At 45.7% G+C, this 23418-nt stretch overlaps 1 protein-coding gene across 1 annotated transcript in view; it reads right to left on the reverse strand.

The window, feature by feature from the left end:
* PNG1 (peptide-N-glycanase 1) overlaps positions 1-23418 on the reverse strand; it is a 200728-nt gene that overhangs the window by 5409 nt on the left and 171901 nt on the right. Inside the window, exons 10-13 of the mRNA XM_086503384.1 lie at positions 12823-12882; positions 12575-12662; positions 11715-12470; positions 11573-11633 (exon numbers count right to left, since the gene is read on the reverse strand). Coding sequence (XP_086359510.1) covers positions 11573-11633; positions 11715-12470; positions 12575-12662; positions 12823-12882 — 965 coding nt within the window. The remainder of the gene's footprint in view (positions 1-11572; positions 11634-11714; positions 12471-12574; positions 12663-12822; positions 12883-23418) is intronic.

Here is a 23418-nt window from a genome sequence, read left to right on the forward strand (position 1 = left end):
AGGTGCCACTTCTTGGCCTCTCTTCGCTTGCTTTACCATTAGCTAATGGGCTATGATACACTCGTCTTTGGCACTTCCATTTCATCTCTTTTTCTACGACAGTTTGCTTTTTGGCCATTATTTTCACTGTCTGTGTTGACTTGGTTAATGCAATCTCTTGGCATTGGGCAGTTCGTCGTTTCTGGCTTGGTGCTCATTTTGGCTCTCCATATATTTTCAAGAATCCAACATTTTTCTTTGTAGCTTCTTTGTATCTGTTGTTGAGGGGCGGTGTTAGAGCTTTATGCTCACCTTCCAGATTCTTTCACTCTTGCTTACGGCTTTTCTCATGAGCCAACACGCCCTTGGTAGTTGGTTGCCCGCCCGCCCTTCCATCCTTCAGGTAGGAATTCTAGGCACATATAGGGTTTGCACTAGACATTTTGCACATTTTATTATTTATTCCCGGTTTTGTGGATTTTTTGTGTCATGTTCTATCATTCTATCTCTTGAGGTATTGAGTTGCCTATGTGTGTGTGTGTGTGTGAGAGAGAGAGAGAGAGAGAGAGAGAGAGAGAGAGAGAGAGAGAGAGAGAGAGAGAGAGAGAGAGAGAGAGAGAGAGAGAGAGAGAGAGCGAGCTTTGAGCCAACCAATTGGGCAATGAATGTTGGAATTACGGATGCACCGACCCACCTAAATTGGCTTTATCTGAAGGAAAAATAATTCTAAATGAAATCTTGGATTTATAATTGAGAGGGTTTTCTCGCTTGAGACTCAAGGAAAAAATAATAATAAATGAATTATTGGAAATAGGAGTGAGAGGGTTTTTCTTGTTGAAGACATCCGAGTACATATATTTCTAGTGCGTCATTCAAAGTAATGACGGGGCACTGTGAACGGGGATATCTGTTAAGGCCACCAAGAACGAGTACTTCTGATGCGTCGGAACGGATGGGTGACAAGGAGCATTGGGAAGAAGTATTCGACCATCCAGGAACCGACAACTCTGATGCATCATAGGATGGGTTAGAGCATCGCGAAGGAGATTGTACCGTAAGTTTGGTGAGAAAGGACTAGGTGATGGGGTATTCTCGATGCGTCACAGGGTGGGTGATGGGGGCATTTGAAAGATAATATTCCATAGTCAGGAGGAAATTCTGAACTGTGTTAGAATTGTGCACAAGAATGAGCAAGCACTTGAATGAAGATGGGTTCAATGGAAACTTCGAGGAAAAACAGATGCTTTTTTGAGAAGCGGGTTGCTTTTCGGGAAAGCAAATGCTTTTCCGTGAAGAGGTCTATATTAGCATTGCATCCGTGCATGAGACTGCATCTAAGGACGCCTGGGTTGTGATTGTATAAGAATTGTTTTCAGCTTATAAGGCTTTATTGAGTTTTTAACAGGTTTAGACCATTTTTAAAATAGACTGGCTGCCCACTTAATAAGTGGACAACCACCCCTTAAAAAAGGGCACAAACAAAACCAGCGCTTCCTCTCCTTGCTGCCCATGATCTCTCTCTCTCTCTCTCTCTCTCTCTCTCTCTGTGGCGCCTCCCTATCTGCACTATTCCTGCTGGTAGGACTCTCTCCTCTCAGAAGAAAAAAACAATTAGTGCTAGATGAAAGGAGGAGGCTGCCGCAGATTTCCGCGGTGAAGATGACGCCACCGGTCACCCCCACCACTGCCCCAAGTGCACGAGATGACACCAAGACCAAGTAGGCGAGTCCATTGCGAACAAGTGCATACGGAGAGCGTTTCCATCGCGACGAGTTGCTGTTTTTGTCTATTTTCAGTTGTAGACGAGGCTGATTTACGAGAAGGAACCCGAGAACACACCTCCTCTGTTGTGTAGGATTGGAAGAGAAGATTCTCTGTGAAGAGATCTCTTCTGGGAAATTGTTTTCGAGAACCGAGCTGTGTTTCGAGTGCCGAGACTTCAAAGGTAATGTTTTTCGCGTTTTGATCTTTGAGTGTTTGTTTGCAAGAATACTTCCTCTTCGCAAGGGAGTAGGAGCAAAGAAAGGCATGCGCCTCTGCAAGAGAAAAGCTGTCACAAAGTGATGACGTGGCACTACCCAGACACAACCCTAAGTTGTTCCAACTTATAGGTCCCATTCCGATGGGGCCAAAGGGACACAACAAAAATAAAACGCGTTGGCTCATTGGCCTGACAAGCTGTACGGATGCCACAAATCATGTTGGACTGATGATGTGGCGAATTTCTGCGTTTTTCACTGGCAGCTTTTGGGCCAAAGAAGCTTTTGAGTTTGAAGTTTTTCATGTACTGCTTTTGAGAGGCCATGGGCCTTTAAATATGTATCTAGGGTGAAACCGGCCTGTAGGGCGGTAGACTTTAGCTTTCACCCGATCTTTATTTAAACTTTACGACACAAAGGAACTTCACGAATAAACCTGTGACTGGATTTACGTTTCAAAACAAACCACGGCGTGGCAGCTAGAGTGCTACCAAGCAGACAACGACACCCTGTTGGCCCCAAGACTGGCGCCCCTTTCGGTATTTCTTTATTCTTATTACACTTAAGAAAAACCTGTAAACGTCTATAAGCTGACCCACTTTTATTGGGCTAAAATTTCCCTACTCTAACCCGATTTCGGCAACATAACCACAGTAGAAGTCTCCACGGACAAAATTTCAAGTACACAGCGACTTTCCACGCACTTTGGAGCACTTTACAAACCTGGCGAGAAACTACAGCACCTTGAATTCTCTATTTTGCGCTCCGATTCGCGTGCCAATCACTTCTGTGGATAGCCCTCGAGCTCTCACACTTGTAGGGTCACTTGTCCCTTGAATTAGACGAGATTCCTCACGGGAAATCTTTCTAAAGTGTCATGTACATGCACCCAATGCTTTCCCGAGGCTCCTTTGCAAATAAATGATCTGAACGCTTTCACTTAACCCTCACCAAGCTGTCCAAACTTTTCCATGGCTGTAATTGCAGGTATTTGACCCAATTTTGTCAACATAACGACGCAAAAATCCCTGTACGTCAAAAGTACACATCAAGGTCACTTTCCCTTGCGGTATGGAAGCTTTCCAGTGAGCTGCAGTCAATTTTAGCGTGCTGTAATTCCCTGTTTTGTCACTGTCAGGTGCCTAAAGCCCTGTTTAAGCGTCCCACGGCTTTCCCAAGGCTCCCCTGGTAATGTCCTGCAGTCTAGGTGCGAAACCCTAAACCTGCAGAAAAACACAGCAGGCTGTAATTTTCTGTTTTGGATCGTTTTGGGCGGAGCAAACACGTCTACGCGTGTGTCAGACGCTCCCGCACGCAATGGGACAGTTTCCCTGTAAATCGGACGAGTTTTTACGCGAGAAAACTCTCTGTTTTTGCATTCCTTCACGAAGAAACTATGTGCACCTGAAGGGGATTAGCAATTAGCTAATCCGGTTCCTGTACAAAAGGCTCTTGCTTTGGCAAACGTGCATAAAACCCCCAGAACTGTACATGGTCATCTGAGAAGCCCAACTAGTGGGGCATTACCATATGTGCAAAGGGGAGAGAGATGCACGAGAGCAAATCGTCGCGCTACATAGAGCAAGAGAGAAGGCAAGCTTTCCATTAAAGCTGTGATCACCTGCACCCACTACTCACACACACACTGTAGCACACTAAAGAGCAAAAATCAGCCCCCTCTCTTGAAATGGATGCCCCGTCTTCTTGCAGACTTGGCAAGTGCATATGGAGCCGCCATGTGTCCCTTATGCCTCTTTTGAGTTAATTTCCTAGTACCCACCAACTTATAAGTGTAGCGAGGGGCCTAAATGACTTTGAACTAAGCCTAGACACCTTTTTACTGCTCGGATTCCAATGCCGACTGGCCAACCATCTCGAGGCGACCTGCCCTTCCCGTCTGCCAGTGAAACTCTCGACCGTCGACCGTTTCACACTGGCCGTACAATGTACGACCATTTGCAACTTCAAAAAGAGGGTCCCAAAAATTAAATAAAAATCATTGGAAAGAAACCAACAACTAAGGTTAGCACTCGCCACGTCCTCGTGACATTAGGGCCACTCTTTCTCTCAGACTTGTCGACGAGCAGTTGAGCAGAGAGGACCCTCGGACTTTGTATTTTGCTCAGGCATTAATATAAAAATAAATACCGAAAGGGGCACCAGATTTTTGGAGCCAATACCTCTAGGCACGGAACTATACTGGGCCGTGGTGACTCTACTTAAACTTTGATAAAGTTTGTGAAGTGTTTTAAGTGATTCTCTCGTGTGCCGTGCCAGATTTCTGACTTGGGGTGCCCAAGTCTGTTAAAGTGGTATTAGAGCACAATCAATTTTTCCTTCCATCGGGAAAATCCGATCCCTTTTACTGCGACACACATGGATTCAGGTAACGAATCTCGCAAGAATCAGACGAACCCACCCGACAACTCTGGATCGGGTGAAAGCGTGGGATATTCTAATGGACGACCAGACAAAGAGTACGGGCCACCACAACACACGGAGTATGAACGAATGGAGATGCAACGTCAACAACAAATTGATGCTCTTGTGCTAAGGAAAGGCTCCAGTATTTGAAGGATCCCCAATACGCGAAATTTTTGACCCGACACCCGATTGACGAGATGCATTCCTGATGGCGTACTGCCATCCATTCACCCTTAAAGTCAACTTTAAAGAAAGCTCCCGTTCTACGGATGTTAACCGAAGATGAACTTGACGACGTTGTCGAAAGACGAGTCAACCAACTTTTGTGGACCGCGAAGCATTCAAAGAGATGCAACCGAGGAGCAGACTACTTTGGTTATTTGGGTCGTCAGTCTTCTTTTTCCAATGCACGAAAAACAAAGAAGCACGTAAGTTTTGAGGGTGTTTCTAGTTCATCCTCATCCTCTTCTGACAGTTCAGACAACTCCTCTGATTCAAGTGATGAGGACCGAAAGAGCAGGAAACGAAGAAAGACTCAGATACACAGTAAGGACAAGAAGAAGGCTAAGAAGAGCAATTCCCATTAAAGATCTCGGAAAACCTCTGACAGTTCTGAGGTGGATTCATCCTCTTCTGAGAGTTCAGACTCTAATGACCAGATGTTTTATTCAAAGAGGAAACACTTCTATAGAGCCAATCAATATGATTTTCTCGAGGATAAGAGCAAGAAGACCAAAGAATTCAAGGAGGGTGGACAAGCACTAAAATTTGATACCTTTTTAGGCTTTCGAGATACTCACAAGGCCCTCTCTATTATCTAACAGTTTGATATAGCTTTTTTTGGAGGCCGCTACTCAAAGCACTCCAAGATTAGGAGGGCAGCATCCTATTTGAAAGGAAATGCACGCACATGGTGGTCCACTCTTCTGTTACGAAAAGAAGCACCGACAAAGTGGCTAAAGTTCAAGCGAATTTTTTTTCCCTCGTGGCTCACTCAAGAGTACGAACATGATGTGATTACTGCTTGGAATCATCTTCGGATGGCCAAGGGAGATACTCTGGATATTTATTGTGAGAGATTTTGGGATGTTTTTCTACTTGCCTCTTCGTTTAAAAAGATCTCCTTTAAGTAGCAAATCGAGCGATTCTGCTGTGGACTTCCCAAAGAGATACGCAATTACTTCTTATTATAGAAGTCCGAGTCCATCCAGCAACTGATGGGACATGCCAAGCAAGGGTTTGCTATGCATTTGGGTAATCTGACTTATCCAACTGACCAACTTTTGACAACAAGGACCGGACAAAATTCGACGAATGATAGAGGATACTCGTCCCTGACTGATAGAGGAACAGAAATCTGAGTACCTCAAAGCGAAGAAGTGCTTTGACTGTGGAGAACAAGGACATATATCCGCACGATGCCCCAAAAAGGCACCCAAAGAACAATCAGATGATAGTGCGTCTCAGGGTTCCGATGATTGAGACTGACGTGCCAATGGACAGGGGAAGCTAGCGAAGCTACCCATAGGTCCTAGGGCACAAGGAAAGAAACGAAAAGGGAATCAACTGATAGATCAAAGAATTCCCCAGATCCGGATAAGATTTTTGAGCAAATCAGTATGATATAGTTATGGAAACGGCTTTTGCCAAGAAAGGAAAAAAAAGTAAAGTGAACGGCGGTTCTAGTCAAGAGCTATCCGACATTAGATGTGAAGTGAATGGAGGAGGAGGACCTACTAGATACTCCTCATATATCCTTACCTTGAGGCTTTCGGTCTAGCGGTGACTATTCCGATAGATCCCGCGGATCAGCAAGGTTGAATCTCGTGCTAACGGGACTACACAAGAGGAAAGTCACTCCGCTCCTTTGTCACAGATTACCAAGATGGAATGAAGTCACTGATTTCCCTTTCGATTTCAGGGATACTGATGTGCTGACAGTATTCTGCTGTATGACTTTATGAATGAAGAACTTTGAAATGGGAATTCCCGAAAATGAATCCGATTTATGTGTGCTCTCATCTAATTATGTTTGAGTGCAGGTTTGAAAGACAAAATGACTACAACATTTTAGTCTTGAGGTTCTATGGACATGATCGTAGTAAGACTTAGTTAATCTGACATCAGTGAGGTCCGGTGTGGATCTAGATACTATTGCTAAACACGTTGCTAGGAATCATGGTCCTAGATCTTGATAGATTTTTATGTGATATGATTTGAATGTGATGTGAATGTTCAATGACTACTGTCTTTGTGCAAATGCTAGACTTGTGTCGTCTAGTGCGTCGATACTCAAGAGTCAATGTCTATTGAACTGGTTTATGGCTTATGTCTGATTTTGCACGTGTAATCGAGGACGATTATAATTCTTTCAAGAGGGGGATATGCCACAAAGTGATGACGTGGCACTACCCGAACACAACTCTAAGTTGTTCCAACTTATAGGTCCCATTCTGACGGGGCCAAAGGACACAAGCAAAATAGAACGCGTTGGCTCGCTGACCTGGCAAGCTGTACGGACGCTACAAATCACGCTAGACTGCTAACGTGGCACAACGTACGGATTTCCGCGTTTTTCGCTGGCAGCTTTTGAGTTTGAAGCTTTTCATGTACTGCTTTTGAGAGGCCCTGGGCCGAGCCGTGTCGACTCTACTTAAACTTGGATCAAGTTTGTGAAGTGTTTTAAGTGATTCTCTCGTGTGTCGTGCCAGATTTCTAACTTGGGGTACCCAATCTGTTACAAAAGCGCTCTAAGGAACTAGAGCTAGATCAGTCCAAGGGTTTTGTACCTTGAGTTTGGGAGTAGATCCACGGATCTGAGAGAGGTTGTTGGAAACAGAGTTGGAAAAGAGTTGTAGGGATGCCATGCCCTTAGTTTGGAAGATGAGATCGAGAGGCGAGAACCTTGGTTCTCAAGGATTTAGAATAAGGGACAAAAGTTCCTTGGAATAGGGTCTTGCCCTAGGAATAGGAAGCTGAGGCTTCCGACTACCATCGGGTCTCATTCTAGAACGAACGTGGTAATACGTTTGGTTCAAGAGCTTGTATAGACTACTCCCCAGTAATAAAGATATTCTTAAGGGGAGGGGGGGGACCAACCCATCTTCTGGTCCCCGGTTCTGTGTCTATCTTCTCACTCTTTCTCTCTATATCAATTGGTTTCAATATTGAGTGATAAATTCTATTTATTCGAGTATATTTTATGTTGTTATGCACTCCTGTTTGTGACAGTGGTATCAAAGCACGGTCTCCTCTCTTTCTTTGTAAAGGACGACTTTGGGAAGATACGGAAAGAAGCCATGACAAGCCAAGAGAGAAGTAAGCAGGCGGACCCCTAAGTTGGTAGTCCCCGGATGGAGGACCAGATACAGGCTCGACAGGAGCTGATCACCATTGAGGAGCAGCCCCATGAGTTCCCTACCACCGACATGCATCTCAGTGGACCCAGGTGGGTGACAAAGTTACTAGAGAGGCTTTTGAGATAGTGGGCCCTCGCCATTATAATGATGATCACGAGTTGCAGCTGCTGTTGCACGATGATGGTGACGAGCACGGATCGAGCTCAGCTTGTGTGATGATCTCGTGCTTTGCATTCTGGGCTCCCTGGCCTCTTGAGCCCAATCCCTGTCTGACATCATCGCTGTCATGCTAACGTGAGTCTATACTTTTCAATCACTTAGAAATTCAAGTACGTAGAGCTCAACACACATGAGTTGATGTCTGCATATATATTATTATTGTGTGCACGTGCAAGAGATTGTGCAAGCTTGGTAGAAGGGAAAAGTGCTCGCTAGTGCAAGCACGGGAGCCATGGCAGCGACGTGGTGCCCCAACGCGCACAACTTCCTCTTTCGATGTCGCCAGTTGAGGAGAGAGGATGGAACGGTTGCCACAGAGCCTGCGGACATGTGGGCAGTAGCTATTGACTTTTACCAAGAGCTGCTCTCAATTGAGCTGCAGAGAGAGCGTAGGGATGCATCAAGAGACCAGGTGTGGGCATAGATGCCTTGCCTCGTCATTGAGGAGATGCGACAAATGCTTGAGAGCCCTCTCCTACCAGAGGAGCTTCAGGAGGCTCTCAGAGCACTCCCTCGTGGTGGTTGCCCAGTAGAGAATGGTTTTACTCCCAGCTTTTTCTTGGAGTACTTGGAGGTGCTTGGACAAGACCTATGTAGTGCATACCAGCACATTTTACACACTGGGAAGATGCTTGATAGCATGAGCGAGGGTTTGATCTACCTCATCCCCAAGGAGGGGGGATCTCTTGATGAGATTTGGCAGTGGCGTCCCATCATCATTCTCAACTCAGCCTACAAAATTTTTGCAAAGGCTCTGAGTTTGAGAATTCAGCCACTACTTGAGAGCGTCATATATGAGACTTAGATGGGCTTTGTCAAGGAGCGTAGTATCCTTGACAACATCTTCACCTTTTGGGAGGCGACTGCCCTCGTCTGCCAGCGAGGAGAGGATCTTGTGGTGCTCCTCGACTTCGAGAAGGCCTACGACAGAGTTGACTGGGACTTCTTGGAGGGCACTTTGCGCAGGATGGGCTTTTCAGATGCATGATGAGAGGGTGTCTGCTCTCGAGTCTCTACAGGTGTGCTCACAGTCAGGTGTTGCTCGCAAGAGGTCGAGGGGAATGCTTCATGCTTACGCGCTCAATACGGCAGGGCTGCCCTCTTACCCCCTTCCTTTTCTACGCAGAGGCGAAAAGCAGATTTTTGGCCTCACACGAGGTTGGCTTGCGTGGCCTACAGTTACCCATTCGGGAAGAGGAGGTTCTGGACGCTGAGTTTGCTGATGACTCAGACATGTTTTTGGAGGGCTGTGAGGCCAATTTGCACAGGTGTGAGCAGGCTTTGGAGGTGTTTTTTGTGCATCGGGAGCATTGACAACTGGCGAAAGACAGTTGCTTTTTGGGTTGGTGATGCTCGCACGTCTAACTGGATGCCTGGAGAGGGCTTTCGTTGGATCCCTTCAAGGACGCCCGTTCGCTACTTGGGCTGCCAGGTTGGCTTGGACTTGTCACCAAAGCAGCAGACTGCCCCCTCCTCCTAGCCATCAGGAGGAAGCTCTTACATTGGAGCTCGGCGAGGCTTTCTCTTGCTGGCAGGGCTGTTGTGGCCAAACATGTGCTTTTGGCTACCATGTGGTACATCACATCTTGCTGGATCTTCTGGAGTTCTTGTATCAGCCAGCTAGAGAGGCTGATTGGAAACAATCTGTGGACAGAGAGAGGCACGCAGTCCGCTCGGGCAAAAGTCTCCTGGCAGGTCATCACCTTATCTTGCTCTTGGGGGGGCTAGGTATCATTGATCCAACACGACAAATTGGAGCCCTCCTTGGGAAGCTCATTGTCAGGAGTCTTCTTCCAGGGGAGGAGCCATGGAAAGAGCTCTTGCTACACCAGATCAGAGGCTGAGTTCCACGGATGGGTGGCCCTTGGAACACCTCCACTCGTTGGATTTTCACGGAGATGCGCAGAATGGGCCTGATCAGAAGATGGGAGGACCGTTTCGCGTTGAGCTTGCTTCGGTCTTGGGAGCAGCTGAAGGGGGACTTGAGCAACACCAACCCACATGCATTGAGAAACGCTTGAGACAGCCTCTTACATGGAACCTGTTGGTAGTACGTAGCGAGGTCACATGGTTGGCTAGATCCCATGTCTGATGCGGTCCCATGGCAGAGGGTCCAACCCGCACCCTGGGAGACTGGTTGCAATTTACAGCACTTCCTTAGGAGAGTCAGAGCATCCAACTGCGTGGCATGAGGGGGGTACAGAGCATGTGTCAGGACATCATCGAGGCTATACCAGCAGAATGACACGCCTTTCGAGCCGGCGGCTCCCAGCTGGATGGGGGCCTTTACTCACCTTGAGGTCCTCATTGCAGTTTGGGCTTGTTCCGACTCAGGCCTTGGCATGTTCTTTGAGGTTCAACGAGAGGGTCGCCTCCATAGTGTTGCTACTGAGGCACCAGAGGTAGCAGAGTCTTGCTTTTGGCGGATTCAAGTTCTGGGCATCAGAAGGACGATATGTGTACTTGATCCTGACCCGACAGATCTTGAGACTAGACATTGGAGGCTCTGGGCTTGGGAGAGTCGCCGTCTATCGTGAGTGCAGTGGGACCCTGGGGAGTGGTTTTGGTGGGAACCTTTTTCTTCAACTGATCACCAGGGATCCCTTTTTTCCAATACACAACACCCGACTGGGGCGCCACATTCTGTCTGCTTGGAGAGAGGCTCGCCCTGCTGCAGCAGGTGACTGGTAGCTAAGTTCCTAATAGAATTTTGGGAGCGCTTGTGGGACAACAGACAACCGAGGTGAGTTACCATGTTCCAGTGGCTTGCCGCCCATTGCGCTATCGTAGAGGGGAGTTGGTTGGTCTCCAGCGGCCATCCGGCGGGCTGTGCCCCATGTGACCACCCACTTTGAGTCTTAGAGGCATTGTGTATGGGACTGCCCCATGGCGCAACAGGTTTGGCTTCGGATTCTACGGCTGATGCCAGCCCTGTCGTTAGCTAATCAGTACACTTGGGGTGCTGCTGTTTGGTCCACCCTCACGGGCCCAGCACTTCGTTTTGAGCTGCCTCAGCTAGCATGATGATTGTGATACACGAGGGCCGGCCCACACTCCAGTCTGTCACAGAGTTTACGCCCTAGGACTGGAGCAGTAATAGAGAGCTTTGATCAGAGCTTATTTGCAGCCTGACTCTCTGGTTCATTTAGAGAGCCCATTGCTTCCGCATCTTGGACGCCCGCCCCATCCCACCGGTGGAGACTGTACAAGATATATGACTGGAGCTGATCAACACACTTCCGAGGTCAGTTCGAGAGGCTGCATGTCAGCTCCAACCATCGGGAGTGCTGCGAGGCTTTTCTACGACTTTGGCATCCAGGGCCTTTTTACACCATGGTCCATGGGGCTCCTAGATGGCACTACCCCGTCACCTGCGTGGTTGTTTCCTCCTCCCAAATCTTTAGCTGTCATTGTACATATCTCATTTTTTCATTGGGAGAGTCTCCCCTCATGCTGATGTAGGCTCCCCTCTTGTTGGGGCAATTTGTAGCCCAATGGGCAGTTTTATTAACTAAGAGAAGGATCCTTTTCTTGGGGGGGAAAAATTTCATTATGTTTGACATGTAAAAAGTCATAAATCGGAAGAAGATATAGCACTTATAATTTGATTACCTTTAGCACCCTCTGGCTCCTCCCATTTTGTGGACTGCAGACCATCAAAAGCTGAACTTGCCTTGAGTAAAAAAATGTCACAAACATTAAAAAAGCGAGATCACAAATATAAACAGTCAATAACAGCTGTCCTTAAACTTACAATGCCAAGAGGTGGTGCCTCACCACTTGCTTCAGCTGAAGTACCGGACAGTCTCTCATTTTTGGCAAACAATGCAAGTTGCTTTAGTAATGTGTCTGAGTCCTCTCTGCTTATTGCAGAATCGATTATGTTCTCTAAATTCTCTATTGCCACTGGAAGAGCCAAAGCTGTGTCAACAGGGGTTTGAGTGCTTAACACCAATTCATCATTATGACTTTCTTGTGTAACAATCAATCCAAGTGCTTTCGTCAACTGCTTCAGACTGTTAGTTTCTACAAATTTTTCTAGCAATGGAGATATGTGTGCTGAATTCAAGCTGAACCGAGCTTGCCTTGATTTGTAAGGAGCATTTTGCAGCTTTTTTAATGTACTCAGCAAATCTTCAAGTGTGCCTCTTAGCATTGATGGACCCTTCAAGCATGTTACATCAAGTTCTCCAAGAGCCAGGAAAACCTGGGAAACAAAATGATCTACACAAGGCCGCTTGGGGCATGTAGTGTGCACGGCCACAGTTGAGCTGCCCAGCTCACCCCGAGCTTCTCGCCACTCTTTTGAACCAGTGAGCCTACCAGGCAATGCGTCTGAAACAGTTTTATCTTCTTCCTGAAACCTGCAGAGCTCGACAGCCTCTTCCACATCCCGTAGCCTCAGTTGCTCCAAAACTTCTTGTGAATATGTATGCCTTAGTTGGGATGTTAAATCAGAGACCACATTACCAACATTCTCTTCAGAAGTAAGGGTTCGTCGAAGTCGCACCTTTATAATCAAATACCCCACAAACCATGTATACCTTAGCAAAATCTTTGTCTGCTGTTGGAAGATAACTTGCCTATTTTTGCAACAAATCAATTTGCATCTACCTCTTCCCAGTGTTTGGTATATCGTTTTGTCACATCAAAGACTCCGTCTTTAGAGAAAGCAATGATATAAGTCAATTTCTTCTTCCATCTGAAAAAAGTGACAAAACACATAAAGCCGACCTCCCAGTGTCTGTATATTTGTATAGTAGGGAAAACAAATGAATGTGTATGCCCTCATCTACAGGCAAGCACGAACACACATTGCACATGCCCAACCTGTCAAAATACAGTAGCATAAGAAAGTGTACCCGTGTTCATATAGTAAAGGCTTGTCAAAAGCACCTTCGCAAGGATCCAAGTGCACCCACCTGAATAAAACTGTACACATTATAGAGGATATAAAGCCTGAGGCTACTTGTAGAGTTCGATTAAGATGCTATGATGCCGACTTTGCTCATGTAAGGCTGACACTCAACAAAAGTGAGAAACAGAAAGCTGCACAAATGGAATGGCCAATCATAAGTGTATGCTACAGCTCTCGGGTTTCCTTTTCTTCAAAGACAAAGTAAGAAAAGGAGGAAATTCTTAAACATTGTGGAGATTTAGCTAACTTAAATGGTTTGAATAAAGGGTACCTCTTTAGCAATGTCTCCCAATAGTGCTCTTCACACAAATCAGCACCAAAAACCAAATCAAAAGAACCTCCCAAAACCCTCAACACTAGAACATGTGATCCCTGTCAAAGTCGATGATGCGGAAGTGCAGAGACCAAGGAGAGTGAGCACGAGAGAGAGAAATGAAATGAAATGAAATGTTCTATTAACGTCTTCAAAAGGCCAAAGTGACCTATGAGACTACAAAGTTACAACCTGATGTATCTGATACAATGTCTGATTACCAAAATAAAAGGAACTGAAAACTAAAAAGCTGAATGCTAAGTCTAAAGCTAAATGCGAGCTAATCAGGTAGCTAAGACTGGGCTCCTGAAACTGAATCTGTGAACACATTCTGTCCAATCCCCCCAATGCTTCATAAGCTCTGGTCAATCTAGTCTCTGCTGCTCTCCTCAATGAAAATATTGGCCCACTAAAGACCACCCCAAGATAGGTATAAGCATCTGTATACTCCACTGGCTCCTCGCCATATGTAAATGTAGGTGCTTATCTCCTGATCCATTGTGGGGTGGTGTTGAACACTAGAAGCTTGGTTTTGCCAAGGTTAACAGACAAACCACTGTCATGTGCAAATCTATGTAAACCATCCAGATGACACTGCATCCCCTCTTGGTGAGTCAGAGATCAACACAAAATCATAAGCATATAACAAGAGTGGAATCCATGTCCCTGCCAATTGTGCACCTCTATCACCATCTCTGTCAATATACTCAGAAACCTCATCCACATACATACCAAATAAGGTAGGAGAGAGTGAGCAGCCCTGCTTCACCCCGATAGTAGAGTGAACTAAAGCAGACAACCCATCTGGAGTGCGTACATGCCCCCCTATTGATCTGTATAATGCCATGATCCCCAAATAAGGTTTGTGGGTACTCCCAGCGCATTAGTCTAGCTCTAGGAACTGTATCAAATGCTTTGCGGAAGTCCACAAAGCTGCAATAGATCCGTCTCCCATGTACTCTGCCCTCCTCAATAATAGCCCTGAGTGTCAGAATGTGATCAAGAGTAGAGAAACCTCTCCTGAATCCTGCCTGTCCAACTGCACGTAACCCCTCCCCACTGGCACGGTTGTATGCATCCATTCATGAGCAGCAGCTTGTGTCCAATCATGATAGTGCGATAATTCCCAAGCTCCATAGGATCTCGTCTTGAAGATAGGTACAATAGTAGATAAACTCCAAGTATCAGGCAGGCCCTCACACATGGCACGATTGAACATCACTGCTAGAAGCTGTGCAAGCAAACCTCTGGTATGTAAAAAATGCTCAACAACTAAGCCATCATGATCATATGCTCTCCCAGTGCTCATCCTATCAATGGCCTTCTTCACCATCTCAGCGGTGAAAAAAGTACATGTGCGTGGACATGGCAGTGGCAAGAGGAGGTGAATGCTCATGGAAGAGTTGCCATGCCTCACTTGAGTCCTGACTCAAGAAAAGCTGATATATATCCTGCTCTAGTCGAGCCAAAAATTCCCTCTTCTTCCGGCGCACCAAGCGTCGAAAGGCCATCTATGACTATCTATGGGTGATATCTCCCAAACGCACCTCCCTCTGAAGTCTGGCTCTCGTCTCACGGCACTCCTCATCATACTAGCTATTCTCGGGCATGCTCCCACAACGTCGTCTCTGTCCAGGCTGGGTGTGTGGGTATGCCTCTGCTGCTGCATCATGCAATGTTTGAGTCGATATAGAAGTACCTTCCCCAAGAGGTCACCCTGGCTCCTCAGTGCACATGCGTCTAAAGATCCCGTCTAAGTAGACAGAGTCGTCTCCCGGGTAAAGGTGTAGCGAGTAGGAGCTACTGTCCGTGGCATGTGTACTGTACTAAACTGTAAAGAGATGGTCACTGTCATAAGGGCATGATCTACTGCCACCCCAACAGGTTTGGGTCCAACTGTGAGGTCCTGGATACTAGAGATAAAGCTCGGCTGAGCCATAACATAGTCCACTGTATTGGCTACATGTTTGTATGGAAAGCATGTAAAACCTCTCGCTGCGGGGAATCTCTGTAAGCCATTCAAAATGGCTAATCCATGCATAGTTTCCATATCTATCAAGTATCATCCATACTCAGTGTGCTCCTCATCCTATGAATCTCTGTCAAGCCCCATATCCATGGTATCTAGCTCTCTCAACATCTCCTCTGAGGTGTCTCATAATATATATATATAATATATATATATATATAGAGAGAGAGAGAGAGAGAGAGAGAGAGGAGAGAGAGAGAGGTTATGTTATATTAACGTCTTCAAAAGGCCAAAATGACCTATGAGACCAAACTGTTACAAAATTGTGAATCTGATACCATGTCTGGTTACAAAAAGACTAGAACAAAAATACTACTACTACTAGAATCCATCCTTATCTGCACTCTAGATGTCGAGAGAGTATGGCTCGAATCCTCTGCTGTAGTCTCCGTCGATGCTGTGTAGCCCCTCTCCTGAATCGTGGCCGTCTGGATTTCCGTAGCTCCAGTGCTCGGTCAATGAGAGTGCCGGTAGTGGTCGAATGAGTGTGGGCTGAGCTCTGCAGTGATGGCTGCTCCTCTAGCTGTCCCATATTTAGTGAAAAGAAATCTGTAAACTATCTCTGGGACTGTCTCTCTCTAGCTCTCCCTAGTAAAGTGTCTCTATATTTGTGTAACTCAAGTAGATATAGCCCAAGACATCTTTGATCCTCATAACTAACGACCCTAGAGAAAGGACCAAAACCCTCTCTGAATTAGCAATGGAAACGGCCCCGAATCTCATAGTACACTGTGCAATGACATATGTAACGTAGCTCTGTCTCTGGCTCGAGCTGGCATAAGCGGCATATCCTGTTGTCTACTGGTATCCCTCTGAATCTACCAGTCTCAATCTCGAGCTGATGTGAGGATGTGAGTATGTGTGTGTGTGTGTGTGTGTGTGTGTGTGTGAGAGAGAGAGAGAGAGAGAGAGAGAGAGAGAGAGAGAGAGAGAGAGAGAGAGATGACATGAAAATGTTATATTAACGTCTTCAAAGGGCCAAAATGACCCATGAGACCAAAAAGTTACAATGCGGTGAATCTGATAGAATGTCGGAGTACCAAAAATAAAAGGTACTGAAAAAAGGGGTACTAAAGAATTCTAAACTGCTAGATGTGAACTAAGCAGCTAGCTTGAACTGTGTAGGATATGAGTAGGGGGGTGAAAGTAGTGACTGAGGGCTAATACAACACAATGTGGGTGTGTGTGTGTGGGGATATTATAGGGAAGAGCTGATACAAAGGCTGAGTAGGATATGAGTAGGGGGGTGAAAGTAGTGACTAAGGGCTAATACAACACAATGTGGGTGTGTGTGTGGGGATATTATAGGGAAGAGCTGATACAAAGAAGATGAGCACGGTGTACAATCTTCAAAAGGGCTAAATCACAAGAGATCCATCATCGATCGCTGGCGGATCTCATCAATCTCCTCCATGGTCAGTAGTGCGTTAAGCACGTCGGGCCAAAGTGATCCGAATCCTCTGATGCAGCGTCCGTCAATGCTGTGTAGTCCTCCGCAATCGTGGGCGTCTAGATCTCCCTAGCTCGGTCGCTCGATCGATCAGCGTTTCTTTGGTAGAATGTGAGCTCTGCTGTGGTAGCTGCTCCTCTGGCTGCCTAGTGTCCGCTCTAAAGAAGTCTGTGATCTGTCTCTGAGACTGGCTAGCCTCTCCTCTCATCAAGTTCTCTCTGTGTCTGCGCAACTCGAGCAAAAACAGTCCCAGACATCTCTGGTCCTTATACCCCATGATTCTAGAGAGTGGTCCAAAGAGATGATGATGATGATGATGTCTTTACGTCCTGGAGGTGCCAGAATGACCCATAGGACCCAAAATCTCATATATGAGACTTTCCCCTTCCCATGTGAATGAGGGGGCGTGTCATGATTGGGTGGTGATCTTGTTTGTGAGTGTGGTGTGATATTCTAGCACTTTGGCAAGATAGATGCCTAGTGCTACTGGAGGGGGATGTGTTCTTGGGAGAAGCTCCTCAAATGTAGTACATCCTTGAATAAGTTGAGCAAAGTCGACCCGAATCTGCGCATATGCTGGACATTCAAGGGTTACATGTGCCTCATTTTCCAATGAATTCAAGTTGCATTGAGTGCATCTCCTCATGTTTGCATCAATATTCAGCCATCCTCCCGTTTCAGTTTTGAGCATGTGTGATCTTGTCCGCATCAAGGTGATGGCCTGTCTCGCACGGTAGGACATGGGTGTCCTGATATGTATTTGGGTTTCCCCGGTTTTGTATTCTTCCCAGTATCGTGTGTTTATGTGCTTGCAATAGTATTCAAACTTGGACCTGTGCATTGCATTCTTCCATTTGCTATGAAGGGCCTCAAGTAATTGTAGTTCAAAATTCAGCTCGTGCTCATGCTCGGTACCTTCCTCTACATGCATGTCCACATATGCTCCCACATTCCAGTTAGAGAACCTCCTGATGTCCTCAACAAGGCTAGAGGTGAGAAACTTGCTTTTGTGGTGCTAATATCTTTTTCTATCAGACTCCCAAAAAGTTTTGCCATGCAAGAACCCACCATGATGGTGCGGTAGTTCGTGAGTAGGTTACGGTCTCCTCCTTTAAACAAAGATTTGACCCAATTCTCTTGCCAATCTTCAGGCATACCTTGGTGAATAGCTTGATTCATCATGCAATGTATCCATTTCTTAGCTTCATTACCCGACCGTTTCAGCATTTCGGAGTTGAAGCGCAAAATGTCATAGGCTTTCCCAGCGGCTAGTTTTTTCAAACCTCTCATAGCCACTGCAAAGTTATAGGTTCCTTAGTGTCAACCTGAATTTTAGCATTCATCATTATTTGAGCATCGGTGGAGTGTTTGTGCATATACATACATTTCGTCCATGCTGAAATTTCCCAGTATATCCTCCTTTTTACCTTTCATGTTGCGCCATGCTTTCTTGGGTTCTTTCTTAAATTGAATCACCTCTTGCTCCTCCTTCAAAAGTTCATGCATCCTTCTCTTTTTCCTTTTCAGCATTCTGTATTCCTTGGCTGCATTTTCCCACTCCTTCGTGGACTTATTGAAGCACTTTAGCTTGCCTTTGGCTGCTTTACACTCTTCATCAAACCATGGGTTATGAGGGAGACCCTTCAATTGTTCTTGGTCTGTTTTAGATCGCCCCATAGTGACCTCCGCTGCCTCTTCTATTGCTTGACGAAATGTAGCCCAATTTTCTGAAATGTTCTGGGATATACATTGTCTACTAATCAATAGGCTGTCCAGAAAAGTGGCATAATCAAATTTCTTTGTAACTTGCATTCGATATGCCCAACTTGTCGCCTTTTGGAGGCGTTGTGTAGGTATGTGTGGGAGGTCTAGACATACATGAATTGGAGAATGGTCCGAGTTCGGTGACCGAGCACCAATTTTAAAGTGTCCAATTAAATCCAATGCATTGTGGCTAACTAACGCATAATCATTAGTGCTTCTCTCATGGTTTGATGTATAGCATGTGTATGCTCCGGAGCTTGCAAATTTCTTGGTGCCATTCATGACTACAAGTTGCATAGAATTCATCATAGATTTCAAAGCCGAACCTTGTTCATTCATGAGGTGATCGCATGAGCATCTATCCCACATTGCATCTAATACAAGATCGCCATCTTTGTCTGCGGGATGGATTGAGTAGTCAACCAATTGAACCTATATGTTGGCTATGCGAGCATTAAGATCCCCGAGTATCATCACTGCCCCCTTTGGTGTGTAGGTTGCAATATCTGCATATAAGTCGGCAACCTTGGCAATGAATAACTGAATGTGTATACAATGGAGGCAAGGGGTTAGCAACCTCAATGAATTTCCCTACCTAGACTTTGACAAATAAGTAAAATAAATACCTAAAGCCAAAAATAATGGGACCACATTGGGTAGTTCACTGTAGCAGGCTACAGTGTCACTTCCACAAGACACACAGTTAGTACAGTTGGTGTGGTCCGGTTCACACTGGATGGACTCTCTGGGCAGGACAGTGACACGTGGCAAGGATACGGATGGTGGTCTAGTGAACATCGTGGCCAGGTCACCACCAGTTTGGGATAGACTTAGATGGCTGACATTTATGAGCCGTTGGTGGCTCTTTATGATTGTACATGTGAGTACTAGCTGTTGGTTCGGGATTATCATCTTCTTGATATATGGTCTAGTGTCGTCGTCTAGGGTAGCGAGTCTAGACACATCACGTCTGTACCATCCCTGCACATCTGAGCCTCGACACCCCCATTGTACCCATGAGTTCTGGGCTAGAGCTGAGTGTGCTTCCACGCCATAGTCTGTATCGGTTCTTTGAGATAGTCGAGTCCATATGTTTTGCTGTGTCTCTCTGTTGGTCACCTGTTATCTATTGTTTCCTTTGTTTTCATTCTGTTTTGAGTGAGATGTCACGCACATTGCACTGAGGAGCACCAACTGTAGAGAGCACGACACACTATCCGCGCTATAGGTGCTCTCATTTTTGGCACACCCAGTGGGACTTCAACTGAAGTTTCACTCTCTATTGAGGTACTAATCGAGGAGCTAGCTGGGTTTTACCTAGCCTCACCTACTTCGCTTGGCCAGTGCAGCCTGCTGGTCTGGTCCAGTTTCACCCTAGACAGCTTACTCTAGCTGACCTAGTCTCTCACCCTGTTGGTCTGGTCCTCTCTCGCTTGGTCCAAGCAAGCTCTTGTCCGGGTATAGTCCTTCCTCGTCCCTGGTCCAGTGCAGCCTGCTGGTCTGGTCCAGTTTCACCCTAGACAGCTTACTCTAGCTGACCTAGTCTCTCGCCCTGCTGGTCTGGTCCTCTCTCGCTTGGTCCAAGCAAGCTCTCGTCCGGGTATAGTCCTTCCTCGTCCCTGGTCCAGTCAGGTGGTCTAGTCACTTGCCCTGGTCTAGTAGAGTCTAGACCTATGTTCAGCCAGTTAAAAGTCTTCTTGCCAAAGCTTGGTTGGGTTTGTGGTCACTGCATGACACAGATAAGGCGGTCATTAGAGCGTCAAAGCGCACTACTGAGTCCTCTGAAGCACTACAACAAAAGACGTCAACCCTTGGTACCTAGTAAAAGTCCACCAACCTCATCACCCATACCTCCACATACGGCATCATCCATTCCTCCAATCCAGTTCTACATCTTCCAAGTCACCTTCCTCAGTAAAGCTCTTTCCCATTTTGTTACTGCAAGCTATTGAGCAACGGGCTCTTGAGCAAGCGGCCATGGAGGCGTTGACCAGTGTCTTGGCCAAGGTAAACATCAAGTTTCCTACTTTCAAGGGACTCTCCTCAGAAGATGCAGACGACCATGCAAGGAGGTTTGTATCTCTCTATAGAGGTCGTAGTCTAAATAGAGAAGATGCTTATTTGGTGTTGTTTCCATCAGCATTGGATGGTTTGGCAGACAAATGGTATAGTCAGTTTGAAGAGAACCACTTTTCAACTTGGGCAGCTTTACGATAACAGTTTTGTGAAGCTTTCAAACCAGGGGACTTCCAAGAAAGGGTTCTAGATGAGTTGGCCAACCTAATGCTTCAGCCCAAAGAGACTTTTGCAGAACTCATGACCTGAACAAAGTCTCTGGTCGCCAAGCTTCCGAAGGCTGTTCCAAAGACTTCTCAGCAAAACCTGAGAGAGAATCTCCGACCTGATGCTACCTTGGAGGAGTTTTTGCCGCTGCTACTAGGATAGAGAGGGCAAGGAAGCTGTTTACCGACTCTTCTCAGGTAGAGACTGCCTCTGTACTCTTGGAGAGTCCATCTGACCCTTTGACTTCTTTACGCAAGGAACTTGAAGCCCTATAACTACAACGCGCTCTTCAAGAGGAGAAATCAATCTCTCTCAGACAGGAGAAACCCCCCCATCATGACGCTTTGGATCAAATCAAGAGAGAGCTAGAAGAGCTTAGGTCTCAATAGGAGACTAAGGCTATGGTATGGTGCAGCTCATGTCGCTCTCCAAAACACCCTCCACAAGACTGTCCCCTTCGGACCTATTGCCACTTCTGCGAAAAGTCTGGGAATGAAGACAAGGATTGCTACTATATCAAGGGATTACGGAAAATACAACAAAGTCTAGGTCCCCAAAGCCTAGTGCATGACTTGTCCCAGATTTGGTAGGTGACCAGCCAAACATAGATGCTACGGAATTGTGCAGAGCTTGGGGCAAGTTAGAGACCAGACAATGATGGTTTTATTTGATCCAAGAACCCATGCAAATTTCATATCACCAAAATTGGCATCAAAGTCGGGCATTCGTGTAGAGGAAATGGGTATGACAGGTGAAGCAGGTTTGGCATGCCCAAGTCATTCAAAGCCTGTTACTCCCATTTTTGGGAAGCTTCGTATACACGTTCAGAGTTATGTGGATGCTGAAGAGTTTCATATTATGCCACTTGAGGGCTATGATGTGTTATTGGGTATCCCATGGTGTTACAGGTTGCATGCTATGGTGGATACTTACAACAAAAAGATTACCCTAGTACATAGAGGAAAGACTCATGGCCTTGATGTAAACCTTACAAGGCGAGTCTATTCCAATTGTTTTTGTTTCTGCTATTTCATCTGTAATAAAGAATCATCTTTCTGCGTATTTGATCTTTGCAAAAGAAGTACCTGAAGTTGTATCTAATTTGTCTACCTTAGATAAAGACAAGTCAACTTTTCTGAGTGGTTTCAGTGATTGTTTTTCAGACTCTTTGCCAAGGGAGTTACCTCCTGAGAGACCTGAGGATCATACCATGGATCTTGTGCTAGGTTCTAGTCCACCGAATAGACCACCATACAGGGTAAGTGCAGCCCAACAGAAAGAGATTATGAGTCAGGTCAACGAGATTTTAGAGAAAAGGATGATTAAGTCCAATTCATTCCCTTTTTGTTTGCCTGTACTCCTAGTGTAGAAGAAGGATGGTTCATGTGCATTGACTATCACACCTTGAATAAGAATACCATCAAGAACAGGTTTCCCATACCGAGGATAGATGAAATCCTTGATCGGCTTGAGGGAGCGTCACTGTTTACAAGGATAGACCTAGAGAGTGGGTACCACCAGATACACATTAGGCCAGAAGATGTCCATAAGACTGCGTTCAGGACAACATTTGGTCTCTATGAGTTTCTTGTCATGCCATTCGGTCTCACAACTTCTCCTGCCTTATTTAGTAGAATGATGGACACATTGAAACTACGTGGGTACCTTCTTTGATGACATCATTGTCTACTCAAGGTCTAAAGAGAAACATAGGGATCACTTGACCGCAATTTTCAATGAATTACGCAAGAACATGCTACTCATTAATGCGAAGAAGAGTGAATTCTTTTTGGAAGAGATTCACTTCCTTGGGCACATTGTTTTGAAGGATGGGGTACACATGGATCTCGCCAAAGTGGAAGCAATTAGGTCATGGCCAGACTTGAAGTCCGTAGATGACATTCGAAGCTTTCTAGGCTTATGTTCCTACTACAGAAGGTTCATCCGAAATTTTGCTGAGATTGCTTCTCCACTACATGCACTACAAGGGAAAGGAGTTACTTTCAAGTGGACAACAAAGGAAATTCTAGCCTTCAAACACTCGAAAGTTCAGATCCGGTAATCATTTTGCCAGATATTTCAAAACCTTTTGTGGTTCAGTGTGATGCATGTGGCCACAGTCTTGGTGCAGTTCTAATGCAAAATGGCCGAGTAGTCGCATATGAGAGTAGAATTCTTTTGAAGACCGGAAGGAACTGGCAAGTTTATGCGAAAGAATTGCTGGCAATAATACACACTCTCACTAATTGGAAACACTATCTGCTAGGGGCTGATTTTGTTGTCCAAATAGATCATCAAACCTTGCGATATTTTCTCACACAAACGAAGTTTTCTGAGAAACACATGCTTGTCAATGTTCCATTTTCAAATTGTGCGTGTGGCACGGGAAAGAGAATGTGGTGGCTGATGCGTTGTCATGAAAGCCCCAAATTTCAACAGTGTCAAGTCTGTACCCTTGTGAACTAGACGAAATGAAGACACAATATGCTGAAGATTGAGATTTTTCAAGGATCTATAATCAGCTTGTTGGTGGGCAGCATCATGAGCACTATATGCTTAAGAATGACTTTCTCATGATGCATGGAAAGTTATGCATTACTAAACACTTAAGGCCGAAGATTTTGATGAGAAGTCATGCTCCACCATATGCTGGTCATTGTGGAATTGATGTGACAATGAAAGGGGTTGAGGCATTTTTCTG

Source organism: Adiantum capillus-veneris, chromosome 27 (assembly GCF_014529385.1).
Source record: "Adiantum capillus-veneris isolate H3 chromosome 27, ASM1452938v2, whole genome shotgun sequence".
Taxonomy (NCBI): domain Eukaryota; kingdom Viridiplantae; phylum Streptophyta; class Polypodiopsida; order Polypodiales; family Pteridaceae; genus Adiantum; species Adiantum capillus-veneris.